We start from the raw sequence: 15,588 nt of genomic DNA on the forward strand, positions 1-15,588 counted from the left end.
AGGGGAGACTTCCTACCAGGCGTCCCAAGTGGGTCTAAGTGATTTTTTTTTTTCAAATTACTGAGATGACGATGGAAAATATCTTCTTTTCTGCACACCCGTAGAGAAGTTGTAAGTTAACCTGAACACCCTCGGATTTAAATTTTATCCACCAAATGTCAATGTACTGAAATCTAAGAGTTTCTTCAGTGATGTTACAAATGAATAAATATGATCAGAAACTTTTAATGTATGTATATGGGTGAATTGTATCTTCTGCTATGTTGGCCTGGAGGAATCCAAAGGTCCGCATCAGCCTCTTATTCCTTTTAGGTCAAGGTAGTGCTGTCACAAGGCCATCTTAGTCTCAACTTACTAACTATCCCCTAACTATCCCCGAATAATATCTCTGAAACTAAATAACTTTAGTTGTCCTTAAACAGGTTTGCTTCATCGTGACGCCGACCTGCGTTTCCTTAATAATTACTTCTACCAGTCATGGGAAAGGCGAAAGAGTAACTGATGAATTGGCCGACTGATCAGTATGATTGATTGCAAGATATAAGATAAGAAGAGGCCTCATTAATTGCAGATTACATGATGTAAGTGTCCGTATGAGAGAGAGAGAGAGAGAGAGAGAGAGAGAGAGAGAATCTTACCCAACACCACAAGCGTAATAGGAATGTCCGTTATGCCAGCAGCGTTGGTCGCTGTGCACGTGTAGACACCCGAATTGTCGCTTCCAACATGGGCGATTCTGAGGGTGCGACCATCGCCCACGACGTCAATATTTCCACGCCCTCCTACGCCCACCACTGCTCCTTCTACTGTCCATATGATGGTGGGTTCTAGAAAGTAAGAATAAAAATTTTCCGATTATTTCAACCTTTTCCTGCAAATGTTTATTAAAGACAACGATGTTGTTTATTAAAGATGGGACGACATTCTATGCTTTTTACAGATATTCACAGGGCTTTCAATTACAAAATGTGTTTCTTATACATAAATACACACACGCTCACACACACACACACACACACACACACACACACACACACACATATATATATATATATATATATATATATATATATATATATATATATATATATGATTTCCCTTAGTGCCTATTCCTGTCAGTCTCTCAACATGGCTTTGGTCTTCCAGTTCTCAAAAGAAAAAAAAAAGCATTTGTGCAGCCCACCAAAGTTGATTTCCTACAAGGTACCTATACTCTGTTTTTTTTATCTGTCCATCAGCCTGTGGTGTTTTTGTATGGTAACACTGCGTTTCGGGCTTTAGATAGTGACATTCAGCCTACATTCAACGATTATAATAATATCCTATTTCGAATATTAACGGTGTAATTCGCATACAGTAAATCACTAAAACACTTTTCAGTTGCAAATGTACACCCAGATATCCTTTTATTTACCTAAAACTTACACATAGCGTAAATATCTAAAGCCCGGGAAGCAGTGTTACCATACAAAAACACTACAAGCGGATGGACAGACGAAAAAAAAACAGAGTATAGTAGTCAATGATTCTAGTAGTTAAGATATAATGTGTTTTAATAGAATATGACTAAGTCATTCTTCTCTCTCTCTCTCTCTCTCTCTCTCTCTCTCTCTCTCTCTCTCTCTCTCTCTCTGCGTGTATATATATATATATATATATATATATATATATATATATATATATATATATATATGCAACACGGATTTAGGGATTAGGCTTCCGTCCCGCGAATTTCCAATGGTTCTTTGCTATTTCCAACCACTACCCCAAACTGGAACCTAGTACCGAGACCTTCCTTGAAAAAGGTGGGACGCCATATCTTAAAAAAAACTAACCGTGGAATCCTCTTGAAAATAATCTCATTATTTTTCCTGCCTCAAAAATTACATGAAAACAAACCGGAGCTGTTGCAATACCTGTATGCATCTCGGAAATTTGCCCAGACCTACCAACATTACATAACCTGGCTCATAGCTTCTTCAGAACTGACGATGATGAGCTCTTACCTGGATGTGCATTGACTGGACACTCTAAAACGACACTTTCCCCTTCCATCACTGATACTTCCGTTTTGGCCTCCTTGCTGATGACGGGCGGCACTGCATGAGAGAAGATAGTTTAGACGTAATATCAAATTTAAAGTACTTCGTATGAAAGAATCCGAAAGGAAGGAAATGTCCAACATCTCTTTCATATCAGCATGGGCAAATATCGTATGAGTTTAGATAAGATGAATAAAATCAAGTATCGAAATGGCTAACTCTGTAAGTCCAAAGAATAAGGACCTGCAGATAATATTACGCAGCAAGAAATGTAAATGACTTAAATAGCAATAAATACTCATTTATAAAAGGAATCTTTGACTCTAGAAACTGTATTCTCAGGGTAATAATGTCTAAATTCTAAAATCTAAAGTAACATGTGCATTCAAAATGTTAATTTAAAACTATGCATAGACCAAAAACACCGGGTGGCCTTTATTTAGGAAGAATTGAAATGAAAAGAATGAAAATATTTATACTAATTCGTAAAACGAAAAGAGGAATCTTATATCCAATGTGGTATTTGGCCATCCAACGCTTAAGACAATGAAAAGAGGGTGTTGGAGTGGCTGGACAGCAAGATAAAGAAATCCAGAAGGTGAAGGATTTGAAGCACACTGGGAGAAAACCCCTCAGATGCGCTAAGAAGTAATTGTTAGCGAAGTTGGACAGCAAGCCTGAAGAAAGGAAGTAGAAAATGGAGGTAAATTAAAAGACTGAAATGTCGTTGTCATCACTCTAGTAATGCCTATAGGAGATTCACATCAACCGTGCATCTGATGTCTAGGCCAGTTCTTATGACGCTCCTGTTTGGCTGTTGATAACCCAATCACAGGACTGGAAACTCTCAGTCTCTCTCGAGAGTTCACATAGGCAGAATGCATGTTCCCCCTATCCTGAGGGATACTTTTGAAAGACAGAGGTGGAACGTACATCCTGCTTATGTGAACTCTCTCGAGAGACTGAGAGTTTCCAGCCCTGAGATTGGCTTATCAACAACCAATCAGGAGCGTCGTAAGGGACGAGCCTAGACATCAGATGCACGGTTGATGTGAACCTACTATAGTACAATTGCTCCACGTGAAATGCACTGACTGCACAAAACAACCTGTGGGAACTCAAATTAAGGCATTACCAAGATTCGAAAAAAGGTGCTCCGCCAAACAGAATAAAAACCTTTAGCCAACCTGGACGAAATAGAATTGTCCTCGGAATACGGAAACCAGAATCTCCAATTTCCGCGAAGAAAGAAACACAATTCAGGGAGAAATCACTAGACTGTTATTGGATTTCCTAAAGGACGATTTCGGCAAACGACTGGAAAGTTCCAGCTGAAACTTTGACTTTTCACAAAGGAATTCTTACCTAAGACTTGAATCGTGAAATTGACAGAGTCCTTTCCCGCAGGATTCGCCGCAGAACAGGAAATGAATCCTTCGTCCGTATTTTTCACCGAAAGGATTTGAATCTTCTCACCTTCGTTTTGAATCTGTGATGGCAGAGAAATAGATATGTTGTTACATAACCATTGTTACTGTTGTATTGGCTAATGCGTTACGAGCATTAACGGAACTTGGAACAGTAACGAATACAAATATATTCTATGATATATAAAAATCGTTTCTACTATAAAAATGCGGCTTTAATGATTATAAAAGGCAAATATATAAAATAAAAGTAATTATGATATACAGAATTCGATGTCATGATAAATGATAAGAGACTGCCACCGATGACAATAGACAAAAGACAGAATAAAAAAGTTATGGCGACTCTAAAATCCAATCTCTCTCTCTCTCTCTCTCTCTCTCTCTCTCTCTCTCTCTCTCTCTCTCTCTCTCTCTCTCATTAAATTAATTGTACCTTTATGTAGTCGTGTCACATCTCTGATATCACCCTCCATTTCTTAATTACCTCTAAATTAAGTTGACTAATTCCCTTGTAGGTCTTCTAATCATAAACTTCTCTCTCTCTCTCTCTCTCTCTCCTCTCTCGCTTTCAAATTTCCTGATAGGTCTTCTTGTCATAACTCTTTCTCTCTATATATAATATACATATATATATATACTATATATATATATATAGATATATATCTTTATATATATATAATATATATATATATATATATATATATATATATATATATATATATACATATATATCTCAACTAATTATACCTTTTATAGGTCCTCTTCCTCTTCATAACTCTCTCTCTCTCTCTCTCTCTCTCTCTCTCTCTCTCTCTCTCTCTCTCTCTCTCTCTCTTTCTCTCTGTTACCCTCTTATCACAACTGATCTCTCTCTCTTTCAAATTTCATTATAGCTCTTCTTGTCAAAAGACGCGCTCTCTCTCTCTCTCTCTCTCTCTCTTTTATATTTCTTTATAGGTCTTCCTGTCATAAGACTCTCTCTCTCTCTCTCTCTCTCTCTCTCTCTCTCTCTCTCTCTCTCTTCTTAGGTTCCCTAAGGGACAATAAAGGAAACCTAGTGAACTCGGACTTGGAAAAAACAGAGTTACTGAATACGTTTATTACTAGTGTTTTCACAATTGAAGACAATACCTTAATACCGGAACCTGCTATTAAATATGAAGAGGCAGAACCGTTGGACAAAATTTACAGAAGAGGACATTAAAAACGAAAAAGACAAACTCAACAAGTTCAAATCTCCTGGCCCGGATGGGATTCATCCAAACAGAAATTAAAGAGCTAAAAGAGGAAATAGTTCCTCACCTATATAAACACTACAGAAAAAATGCAGAACAACAAAAGGCACCAAGAGGATGGAAATTAGGTAATGTGTCTCAGTTTAAAAAATGGTCCAAGAGAAGAACCGGGGAAATTATAGACCAGTTTGTCCAACGTCGGTCGTTTGTAAGATTTTTGAGTCCATAATTACAGATCAAATTGTGGATCACATTGGTAGAAATAACTTGTTGTTAAACAGCCAACACGATTTCAGACAAAGCAGATACTGCCTATTGGAGTTTTTTCCATAGCATGCTTGGTATTTACGACTGTAGTAGATCAATAGATATATCCTACATAGGTTTCCACAAGGCCTTTGACAAAGTTCCACACAAGAAACAAATGACAAACGTTAGAGCTTTAGTAATTTAAATTGTAGGAGAAATAACAGACTGGATCGAAGACTGCCAACTAATAGAAAACAGAGTCGTAATAAATAGTGAAGAATCAGAATGGACAGATGTGGCAAGAGGAGTTCCCCAGGGTTCTGTCCTTGGCCCTCTCTTGTTTTTTATTTACATTAATAACATTGATGTAGGCTTAACTAGCAGAATAAACAAATTTGCAGAGGACACCAAACTACATGTACTAAATGCAGCAGACCCAGAAACAGTAGAGTGTTTAAGAAATTATCTGAGGAAAATAGGAGAATGGTAAAAAAGATGGCAAATGCCTTTTAACTTGGATAAATGTAAAGTGCTACAAATTGGAATAAACAACCCTCATGCCAACTACTTGCTGCTTGGGAATGACATTTTTAGTGTAGAACACGAAGAGGACCTTGGGGTCATTATAACCAAGGAGTTAAAATCCACAAAACAGTGCATAAAAGCTGAAAAGAAGGCACAGAAAGTAGTGGGATACATAAAGGGGCAGTTCAAATACAGAAACAAGGAAAAGGTGCTGCAGCTCTTCACATTAATAGTTAGACCTCATCAAGAATATGCAGTACAGAAATGACAATAAATAGACTAGAAGGTGTACAAGGAAGAGCCACAAAGCGAATTCCATCCATCAGGCAAATAGGTTACCAAAGATGACTAGCCCTTAAACGCCGAGCTGGTATTTCCGAAAGTGTCTCCTGTATGCCGGCAGCATTCGGGAGTGAGCGCCGAAGTGGAAATTTGTTTTTTTTTCAAAAAATCACAGCACGCTTAGTTTTCAAGATTAAGAGTCCATTTTTTGCTCCTTTTTTTTGTCATTGCCTGAAGTTTAGTATACAACCATCAGAAATGAAAAAAAATATCATTATCATATATAAATATTGGAATATATGACAGCGCAAAAAAAAATTCATATGTAATTGTATACAAATCGCACTGTGAGCAAAACGGTTAAAGCTAATGAGTTAATTATTTTTCATTGTATTGTACACTACATTGCAATGATTTTGGTACATAACAAATTGTAAAACGATCAAAGCAACATAGAGAAAATATTATCACAATACGATGCATGTGTAACATAAAGAGGGGGATTTGCTATGAGAGTGTCCGAGCGACCGCTTAGGAATGCTTACGCATCATTATTAGTGGTGGCAAGCGGTGTTTGAACAATATTAAGCCTTTTGTGAGATTGGTAGCAGCTATAAGATGCTGTTTTCAGAGAGTCTCGTTGTGGGAATGTGTTAGATTTCAATTGATAAGGGACAGGAATTAAGAATTATTCAGCCGTGGATCTGGTACTGGGAGAAGAATTTTCAACTAGGGTCAGCATTTCTGCCCACTGTGAGATACATCGAGGGAGTCAGTTGCTCAGTTGTACTTCTGAGTGCGCATTGCCAGTGTTTTCTCGCTCGTAATACTGAGTCATTCAAGTATGTGTGTATTCGCTTGTTTGTGCAGAAGCGAGCTTGGATTAGTGGTCGGGTATTGTCTCGTTTGAAGCCGTGAGTGGGACATTATTGATTTTTGCCTTTGTGTATGAATCATTTTTTGGAATTAGAGAATTAGTTTTGAGTACCATTTTTTTTCCATGGGAGCAGAATGCGATGTTTTTTTTCTTGGCACATGTTAGAGGAGATGCATTCGTCTTGGTTTTGACACATATGTATACGTGTGAAGGGTTTTTCATACATACAGTTCAGTTCTTGGGAATGCTTGGATTGCATTTTTTTGGCCCTCGGAGACAGCGCCCGCTCATGTATACATACTTAGCGCAATTTTTGCTGAGCGACCGAGGGGTAGCGCCTATGGGAGGCTAGTGTCTTCCATGGGGTTGTGCCATTAGGGGGCTGAACTTCCTTTTTCTTCTTTGTGCCGGGGTAATGGGGGCGAGTTTGGCCTTGAATAGGAAACTTCAAAGCCATGAAATCAGCTGATAGCCACTGGGTGATGATATGACATGCCCGTATGGTTTTTTTTAGAAAGATTTTTTTGTTCTTACTTTTGAGTGAAGAGAAAATGAAAATGAAATGCATATGAATGTGGTGCAAGTTTTCCTTATGCTTTGGAGAATGCTTTTACGCAATGTTAGAGGCCATAATTATAACTGGGGATACACAGATTGTTTTTTAATGGGGATTTGAATGGTGATTTGGAGATTATTTTAAAGTGGTGACGACTGGTGGCAATTGGTGGTGATATTGGAGTTTTGGGGGTGTGGCAGTCGTGATGAATACTGGGGAATGGGAATATTAATGCCCTTACTGGAGATATTTTCTGGAGATATTTTATGGGATATATTTTACTGGTGATATGGGAGATATTTATGGAAGAATTACTATGGAGAATTATTATCATGGAGGGGATTTTTAATTGGAATTACTATGGAGGATTATTATTATCTTTAATGGAGATATTTATGAGGATTCTGTGGGAGTCATGGTGGTAATAATTTTTGGGGACTGTGTCAATGATTTATTGGTGGTGATAACAATTTCTGGTGAATTTTGGTGAATTTGATGATAGCAATTTTGGTGATACTAGCGAGTACTGATATTTGCTAATACTGGTGATACTACTAATACTGGCAAATTCTGATACTGGTGTCTGATACTGGTGTTATTTTTTATACTTACATGGGTGCTTGTAATGAATATTAAGGGTGGTGTTTTATGACTTCAACAGATAATTGCTTAAAGTCTATGTGAGTCATAGGTGTTACAGGTGTCACAGGAACAGTTATCAGTCCCATTAGTTTTTCTTTTCCCTTTTTTTGGACGTTAGCCATCGCTGACGTAAGTTTTTTTTATCATGGGCGAGTTTTAATTTATTTTTTTTCTCTCAGGACAGTTTGTGTAGACTTTTCATATCTCAGTTCGTGACTTGGAGTCATTGTTCGGGAATGTGTTTATAATTTCAGCTGTTTGATGCTGCAGGGAGATTTAGGGGAGAATTTTTCTATTTTTGCACGTTTACATAATGGCACTACATCTTTTTTTTTCTGGATATTTGTGTTCTGGAAATTGTTGGTCTCTTGCACAATTGTGTTTGTTGCAATTTTGCCAGAGATAGGAAGCTTGGTTAAGTTTCTAGTGGCCTATGCCGTAGTGAATATGGGGAAGTCTTTGCTTAGACACTTTGAATTTGGTGTTTTGTTGTAATGAGTTATGGCACATTGGTGATTTTTTCTAGAATTTCTTGAGCAATTTTTTTTATTTGCAAAGTTTTACCCTTTCTCAGCAGTTATGCTACACTGAGAGTTTATAGTTTTTGACTGTAACATTCAGTTATTTTCCTGGAGAACTGGAGATATAATATTTTGGCCATTTAATATTTTTCATTTTGTTGGAGATATAGTCCACAGTTTAGGCCTATGGTGGTGAGAGCTATGTTTAGTTCAATTATTTTTGCAGCCATTTTTGTTGCAAATAGAAACCTTTATGAGGAGATATGGGCAATATTTTTTAGTGTATCTGCTAGATGCTTTGAGTACATTTTTCAGAGATGGAATTTCATTTTTGTTGACTCTGCTTGGAGATATAACATTTTTTTGAGACTTGTTTGTATTCCACATGGGGTTATTGGTGAAATGGAGGGAATTATTTATATTGCCTGAGTGTTGTTATTATTAATATGGTGATATGTTTGAGTGACATTACTGTGTTGCAGTTTTATGAGACCCTATGGAGATGTTACATTTTTGATATTCACCAGTGGGTTATTTTTGGCGGCATATAATTGTGGAATTGCGGTTTACCGTAGTTTTTATCCCGAATAGGTGATAATTTTTTTTTATAATTGGGCAGTATCATGGGAGAGTTATGTCTTTATGACAATTTTTGAGCACCTTAGTCATATCCTGGAGATAATTTTCTGAAATGTGCTTATGTGGTGTCAGTATAGAACTTTTTTTGAGAATCATTCGTTTCTGAAGTTGCAAGTCTGACTAGACATTTCTATACTGCAGTTCGAGCACCTGACGTGTTCGTGGGTGGATTTTTTGCTGATAATGCCGTGTGAGTCCCGTGGCTGACTCTTTTCCTCTAGTGTTGATTACTGAGAGTTTTGCACTATTCTGAGAAATGCTGATTTTGGCATTTCACAGAGATGTATCTTCGTAAGGGGATTGTTTCCGGCCGTTTCCGATCGAAGAAAAAGTTGCGATGGCAAATTCCATAAGGATACTGCTGCATTCATGAGGGAAAAAGTTGGGCTATGTATGTTATGTATATTATGTGCTTTGTGATGGGGGAAAGTTCACTTATTATTATTGTTATTATCTTTTTTTTATTCCTTTTTTTCTTTTCCTATGAGAGATGTAATTGGGGTTGAGCTTTAAATAGCATTTCTGTTTGTGGATGGGAGATGTAATTTGTTGGGGTATGTGAATTCCATAAATGGGTGTTTGACATTGTATTTCATGGAGATTAGTTATATGAGCAGTAAAAAGGGTTTTTGCTGTTAGACATTGAAGCGTTTTTGCTGATTTTGTGGGTTGCTGAAATATCAGAGCTTGAGAGAACATTTTAGGTGATAATCTGGGGCTGGGTTTGTTATGTGTTCTTTTTTCTCGGGCTCATTAGTCTTTTTTTTTTTTTTTTTTTTTTGTTTTTTTTTTTTTTTTTTTTTTACTTGTGAGAATTTGTGAGTTTGAAATGTGATGACAGAAGTCCGTGGAGTTTCTGTGAGTTCTTGAGTGTGTGTGCTGACTTATGTGAATTTGGTGAGTTTTTTTGTTGATGTTGGAGAGTTGTAGTTAGGAATTGGTTCTGTGGTCATATTAATGAGGTTAATGGGAAGACATTCAGTTAATATTTTGTGGTCATTATTTGACAGAAGTATGTCTTGGGTTAATTCTTCTTTAGTTGACCGATGACATGACTGACATATTGAAACAACATAAACATCATTCCCCAACACTAGCGAGACGCCCTTCAGCGATTGCAGAGATGTTGCTGATGTTTGCCCACATACGAGAATTTCTACGAGTCTGCGGAGTTCTACAGCGCTTTTGGACTACGGGAGTTGTCAGTTGTCTTCCACAAGGAGGCGTTTCGCCTTTCTACAGCGTGTTTCACGTGCCTGTACAGCAGCAGACCAATCACATACACGGGAGTGTGAGAAAGTTCAAGATGAAGAAATGTTTTTTCTACAATCAGTTGTTATTATAGCCCATATGCAGTTTATTGAAAATAGTGTATGATTGACATTATACTGCCAGAGAGGTGCAGTTATTTTTTTATCATAGTGTTTTATGAGTCGGCCAATGTGTTTTATATATATATATATATATATATATATATATATATATATATATATATATATATATTATATATATATAAGCTATTTTATGTGAGCTGTGGCTAGGCTGGTGCTAGCCTAGAGGTGGCCGAGCTATCTGTAACATAAAAAGGGGGATTTGCTATGAGATACTTTAAATGATATATAATGTGATATGCTATGACGTTTCTTAGAATATAGAGAATCAGCAATTTAACTTCCTTGGAGACAGAGTGTCCGAGCGACAGCTTAGGAATGCTTACGCATCTTTTTTTGAGGTAGTGTGATCAAAACTACTGTCTTAAGCAAATCAGTGTCTCGTCTTGTCGCCATGAGAGCTTGATGTAGAGGTGACTTTGAAACTGGTCTTAAGCAGTTTTGGGGTGTGAACATTCTAAACATTGAGTGTGGGTTCGTACGTATGTGTACACTTTTCCCCCTACATAAGGAAATGCATTGTTACCATGAAGGGTAGACTATTACAGAGAGAAGGCAGGGCCGGGATGGCTCTGCCAAAGTGTTTGTTGATTAGTGACAGTGCAACTGTGCTGAAATGGGTTAGAGTTATTATATCTATTTTGGCCAAAGTGTGGCTGGATTGTATTTGAATATTTATTTCAGAGATATTCTGTTTGTATGATTATTTGATTATGCTTTTGTGCTTACCAGAGTGTTCCCCTGTCTTCTAACAGGAGATTCTGGTAGAGGGAAAATGTTCTGAAAGAGGGGAAATGTTTCGGGAGAAGAGTGGGGATTGTTCATTGGAGAAATGGTGTACTGACTTAATTACTATGTTGACTGTGCCTATCTGTTATGGCTAAACTAATGTTGGTGTTAGATTAATTACCGAGGGTTATATGGGTTATTTGCACCTTGAGTTAACATTTCATTTAGTCATTCTGTTAAGAATCTGAGTTATTCAGTTGACACTTTGCTTTTAAATAAATGCATATTTTTTAAATTTACGACTCTGATTTGATGACCTAGATAATGGAGGGGAGGTATGTTGAGAGAGAGAGAGAGAGAGAGAGAGAGAGAGAGAGAGAGAGAGAGAGATGATAGATGAGAGGAGATGAGAGAGAGAGAGAGAGAGAGAGAGAGAGAGTGTTGTTGCCAGTATTGAGAGAGAGAGAGAGAGAGAGAGAGAGAGAGAGAGAGAGAGAGAGAGAGAGAGAGAGGAGGGAGAATGTGTTGCCAATTACCAGTTGTCTGCCGCTCTGGCCTATCGCTACCAAAATGATAACGAGATTGACAATCTCATTATTAGTGGTGGCATAAAAACAAGTCTTCAAAAAATGTTATATCTCCAAGCAGAGTCATCAAAAATGAAACTCCATCTCCGAAAAATGCACTCAAAGCATCTAGCTGATACACTCAAAAATATTGCCCCATATCTCCTCATAAAGGTTTTTATTTGCATAACATACATAACCCAACTTTTTCCCTCATGAATGCAGCATGTATCCTTACGGAATTTGCCATCGCAACTTTTTCTTCGATCGTAAAAGGCCGGAAACAATCCCCTTATGAAGATACATCTCCGTGAAATGCCCAAATCAGAATTTCTCAGAATAGTGCAAAACTCTGAGTAATCAACGCTAGAGGAAAAGAGTCAACCACCGGACTCATCACGGCATTATCAGCAAAAAATCCACCTGTGAACATGTCAGGTGCTCGAACTGCAGTATAGAAATGTCTAGTCAGACTAGCAACTTCAGAAACCCATGATTCTCAAAAAAAAAGTTCTGTACAGACATGACACCACATAAGCACATTTCACAAAATTATCTCCAATGTTGCCCAAAAATTGTCCTTAAAGACATAACTCCCACATGATTTTGCCCAATTAAATCAATTATCACCTATCTGGGATATAAACTACAGTAAACCGCAATTCCACAATTATATGCTGCCAAAACTAACCCACTGGTGAATATAAAAAATGCAACATCTCCATAGGGACTCATAAAACTGCAACACAGTAATGTCACTCCAATATATCACCATATTAATAATAATACCACCCAGGTAATATAAACAATTCCCTCCATTACATTAATAACCCCATGTGGAATAAAACAAGTCTCCAAAAAATGTTATATCTCCAAGCAGAGTCATCAAAAAATGAAACTCCATCCCCGAAAAATGCATTCAATGCATCTTGCTGATACACTCGAAGATATTGTCACATATCTCCTCTCACAAGTGTTTCTATTTGCAACAAAAATGACTGCAAAAATAATTGAACTAAACATAGCTCTCACCACCATAGGTCTAAACTATGGGATATCTCCAACAAAAATAAAATATTACATGGCTCAAAATATTATATCTCCAATTCTCCAGGAAAATAACTCTGAAAAGCCTCTCTAAGGAGCTCAAAGTTACACTCTCTGTTTAGCATAACTGCTGAGAAAAGGCAAAACTCGGCAAATGAAATTGCCCAAGAAATTCTAGAAAAAAATCACCAATGTGCCATAACTCATTACAACAAAACACCAAATTCAAAGTGTCTAAGCAAAGACTTCCCCATATTCACTACGGCATAGGCCACTAGAAACTTAACCAAGTCTCCTATCTCTGGCAAAGTTGCTACAAACACAATTATGCAAGATGCCAACAATTTCCAGAACACAAATATCCAGAAAAAAAAATGTAGTGCCATCATGTATACATTAAAAAATGCAAAAATTCTCACATAAATCTCTCTGCAGCATCAAACGGCTGAAATTATAAACACATTCCCGAACAATGATCCCAAGTCACGAACTGAGATATCAAAAATCTGCACAAACTGCTTGGAGAGAAAAACAAATTCAAACCATGATAATAAAAACTTACGTCAGTGATGGCTAACGTCCCCCCCCCCCCCCCCCGCCCCCCCCCCCACAAAAAAAAAGGGAAAAGAAAAACTAATGGCACTGATAACTTTCCCATGAAACCTGTAACATCTGTGACTCACATAGACTTCAAGCAATTATCTGCTGAACTCATACAAAAACGGAAATCAAAATTTGTGGTTAGTTCCGCCCACATTCACAAAAAAACATCACCACCCTTAGTATCATTACAACACCCATGTTAGTATAAAAAAATAGCATCAATATCAGTATTATCAGTATCAGAATTTGCCAGTATCAGTAGTATCACCAAATATTAGTACTTGCCCATTCACCAGAATTGCTATCATCAAATTCAAGGCCAAACTCGCCCCCATTACCCCGGCACAAAGAAAAAAAAAAGGAAGTTCACCCCCCTGTTGGCACAACCCCATGAGAGACACCACTAGCCTCCCTTGGGCGCTGGCTCTCTGTCGCTCAGCAAAAATTGCGCTGAATGCGTATATATGAGCGGCTGCTGTCTCCAAGGGCCAAAAAAATGCAGTCCAAGCATCCCCAAGAACTAAGCTGCATGTATGAAAAACCCTTCACACGTATACATATGTGTCAAAACCAAGACGAATGCGTCTCCTTTAACATGTGCCAAGAAAAAGAAAAAAACACACATCACATTCTACTCCCATGGAAAAAAATGGTACTGTGAACTAAATCTCTAACTCCAAAAAATGATTCATACACAATGGCAAAAAACAATAATATCACACTCATGGCTTCAAATGAGAGAATATCCAACCACTATACCGAGCACGCTTCCGCACAAACACGCGAATACACACATACTTGAACAACTCGGTATTACGAGCGAGAAAACACTGGCAACACGCACTCAGAAGTCCAACTGAGCAACCGACTCCCTCGATGTATCTCACGGTGGGCAGAAATGCTGATCCTAGTTGAAAATTCCTCTTCCAGTACCAGATCCACAGCTGAACAATTCTTAACTCCCGTCACTTATCAGTTGAAATCTAACACATTCCCACAACCAGACTCTCTAAAAACAGCATCTTATAGCTGCTACCAATCTCACAATATGCTTAATATCGTTCAAACACCGCTTGCTACCACTAATAACGAGATCGTCAACACTCTCTCTCTCTCTCTCCTGATTCCCAACAACACTCTCTCTCTCTCTCTCTCTCTCTCTCTCTCTCTCTCTCTCTCTCTATATATATATATATATATATATATATATATATATATATATATATATATATATATATATATATATATCTTTCTTTCTTTCTCTCGATACACCTTCCATTGTCTGGGTCATCAAATCAGAGTCATGAATTACAAAAATATGCATTTATTTGAAAGCAAAGTATTAACTGAATAACTCAGATTCTTAACAGAATAATTAAAGGAATATTAACTCAAAGTCCAAATAACTAAAATAACCCTCAGTAATTAATCTAACACCAACATTAGTTTAGCCATAACAGATAGGCACAGTCAACATAGCAATTAGTCAGTACACCATTTCTCCAATGAACAATCCCACTCTTCTCCCGAATCATTTCCCCTCTTCCAGAACATTTCCCCTCTACCAGAATCTCCTGTTAGAAGACAGGAGAACACTCTGGTAAGCACATGAGCATAATCAAAAGATCATATAATTAGAATATCTCTGAAATAAATATTCAAATACAATCCAGCCACACTTTGGCCAAAATAGATATAATAACACTCACCCATTTCAGCACAGTTGCAGTGTCACTAATCAACAGACACCTTGGCAGGAGCCATCCCGGCCCTGCCTTCTCTCTGTAATAGTCTACCCTTCATGGTAACAATACATTTCCTTATGTAGGGGGAAAAGCGCACGCATACATACGAACCCACATTCAATGTTCAGAATGTTCATGCCCCGAAACTGCTTAAGACCAGTTTCAAAGTCACCTCTACATCAAGCTCTCATGGTGACAGGACGAGGCACTGATTTGCTAAGCCAACACTCTTGATCACACCACATTAAAAAAAGATGCGTAAGCATTCCTAAGCTGTCGCTCGGACACTCTGTCTCCAAGGAAGTTAAATTGAAGATTCTCTACATTCTAAGAAATGTCATAGCATATCACATAATATATTATTTAAAATATCTCTTTATGTTACACATGAATTCGTAACTCACAGACGTAAAAAAAAGTTGTTTTAAAAAATTCACCACAAATCGAAATATTGTCCTAGAAACTTCCCATTTATTGCAAAATGAAGGTGATTGATTGAAAATTGCTAG

General features: G+C 37.5%; 1 protein-coding gene across 1 annotated transcript in view; it reads right to left on the reverse strand.

Moving 5' to 3' along the window:
- Nucleotides 1-15,588, reverse strand: part of LOC135211262 (hemicentin-1-like) — a gene marked incomplete in the record, with an annotated part of 257,809 nt that overhangs the window by 84,382 nt on the left and 157,839 nt on the right. The window contains 3 exon segments of the mRNA XM_064244559.1: nt 639-827; nt 2,007-2,099; nt 3,408-3,531. Coding sequence (XP_064100629.1) covers nt 639-827; nt 2,007-2,099; nt 3,408-3,531 — 406 coding nt within the window.

The sequence above is a fragment of the Macrobrachium nipponense genome, chromosome 4 (assembly GCF_015104395.2).
Source record: "Macrobrachium nipponense isolate FS-2020 chromosome 4, ASM1510439v2, whole genome shotgun sequence".
Lineage (NCBI taxonomy): Eukaryota > Metazoa > Arthropoda > Malacostraca > Decapoda > Palaemonidae > Macrobrachium > Macrobrachium nipponense.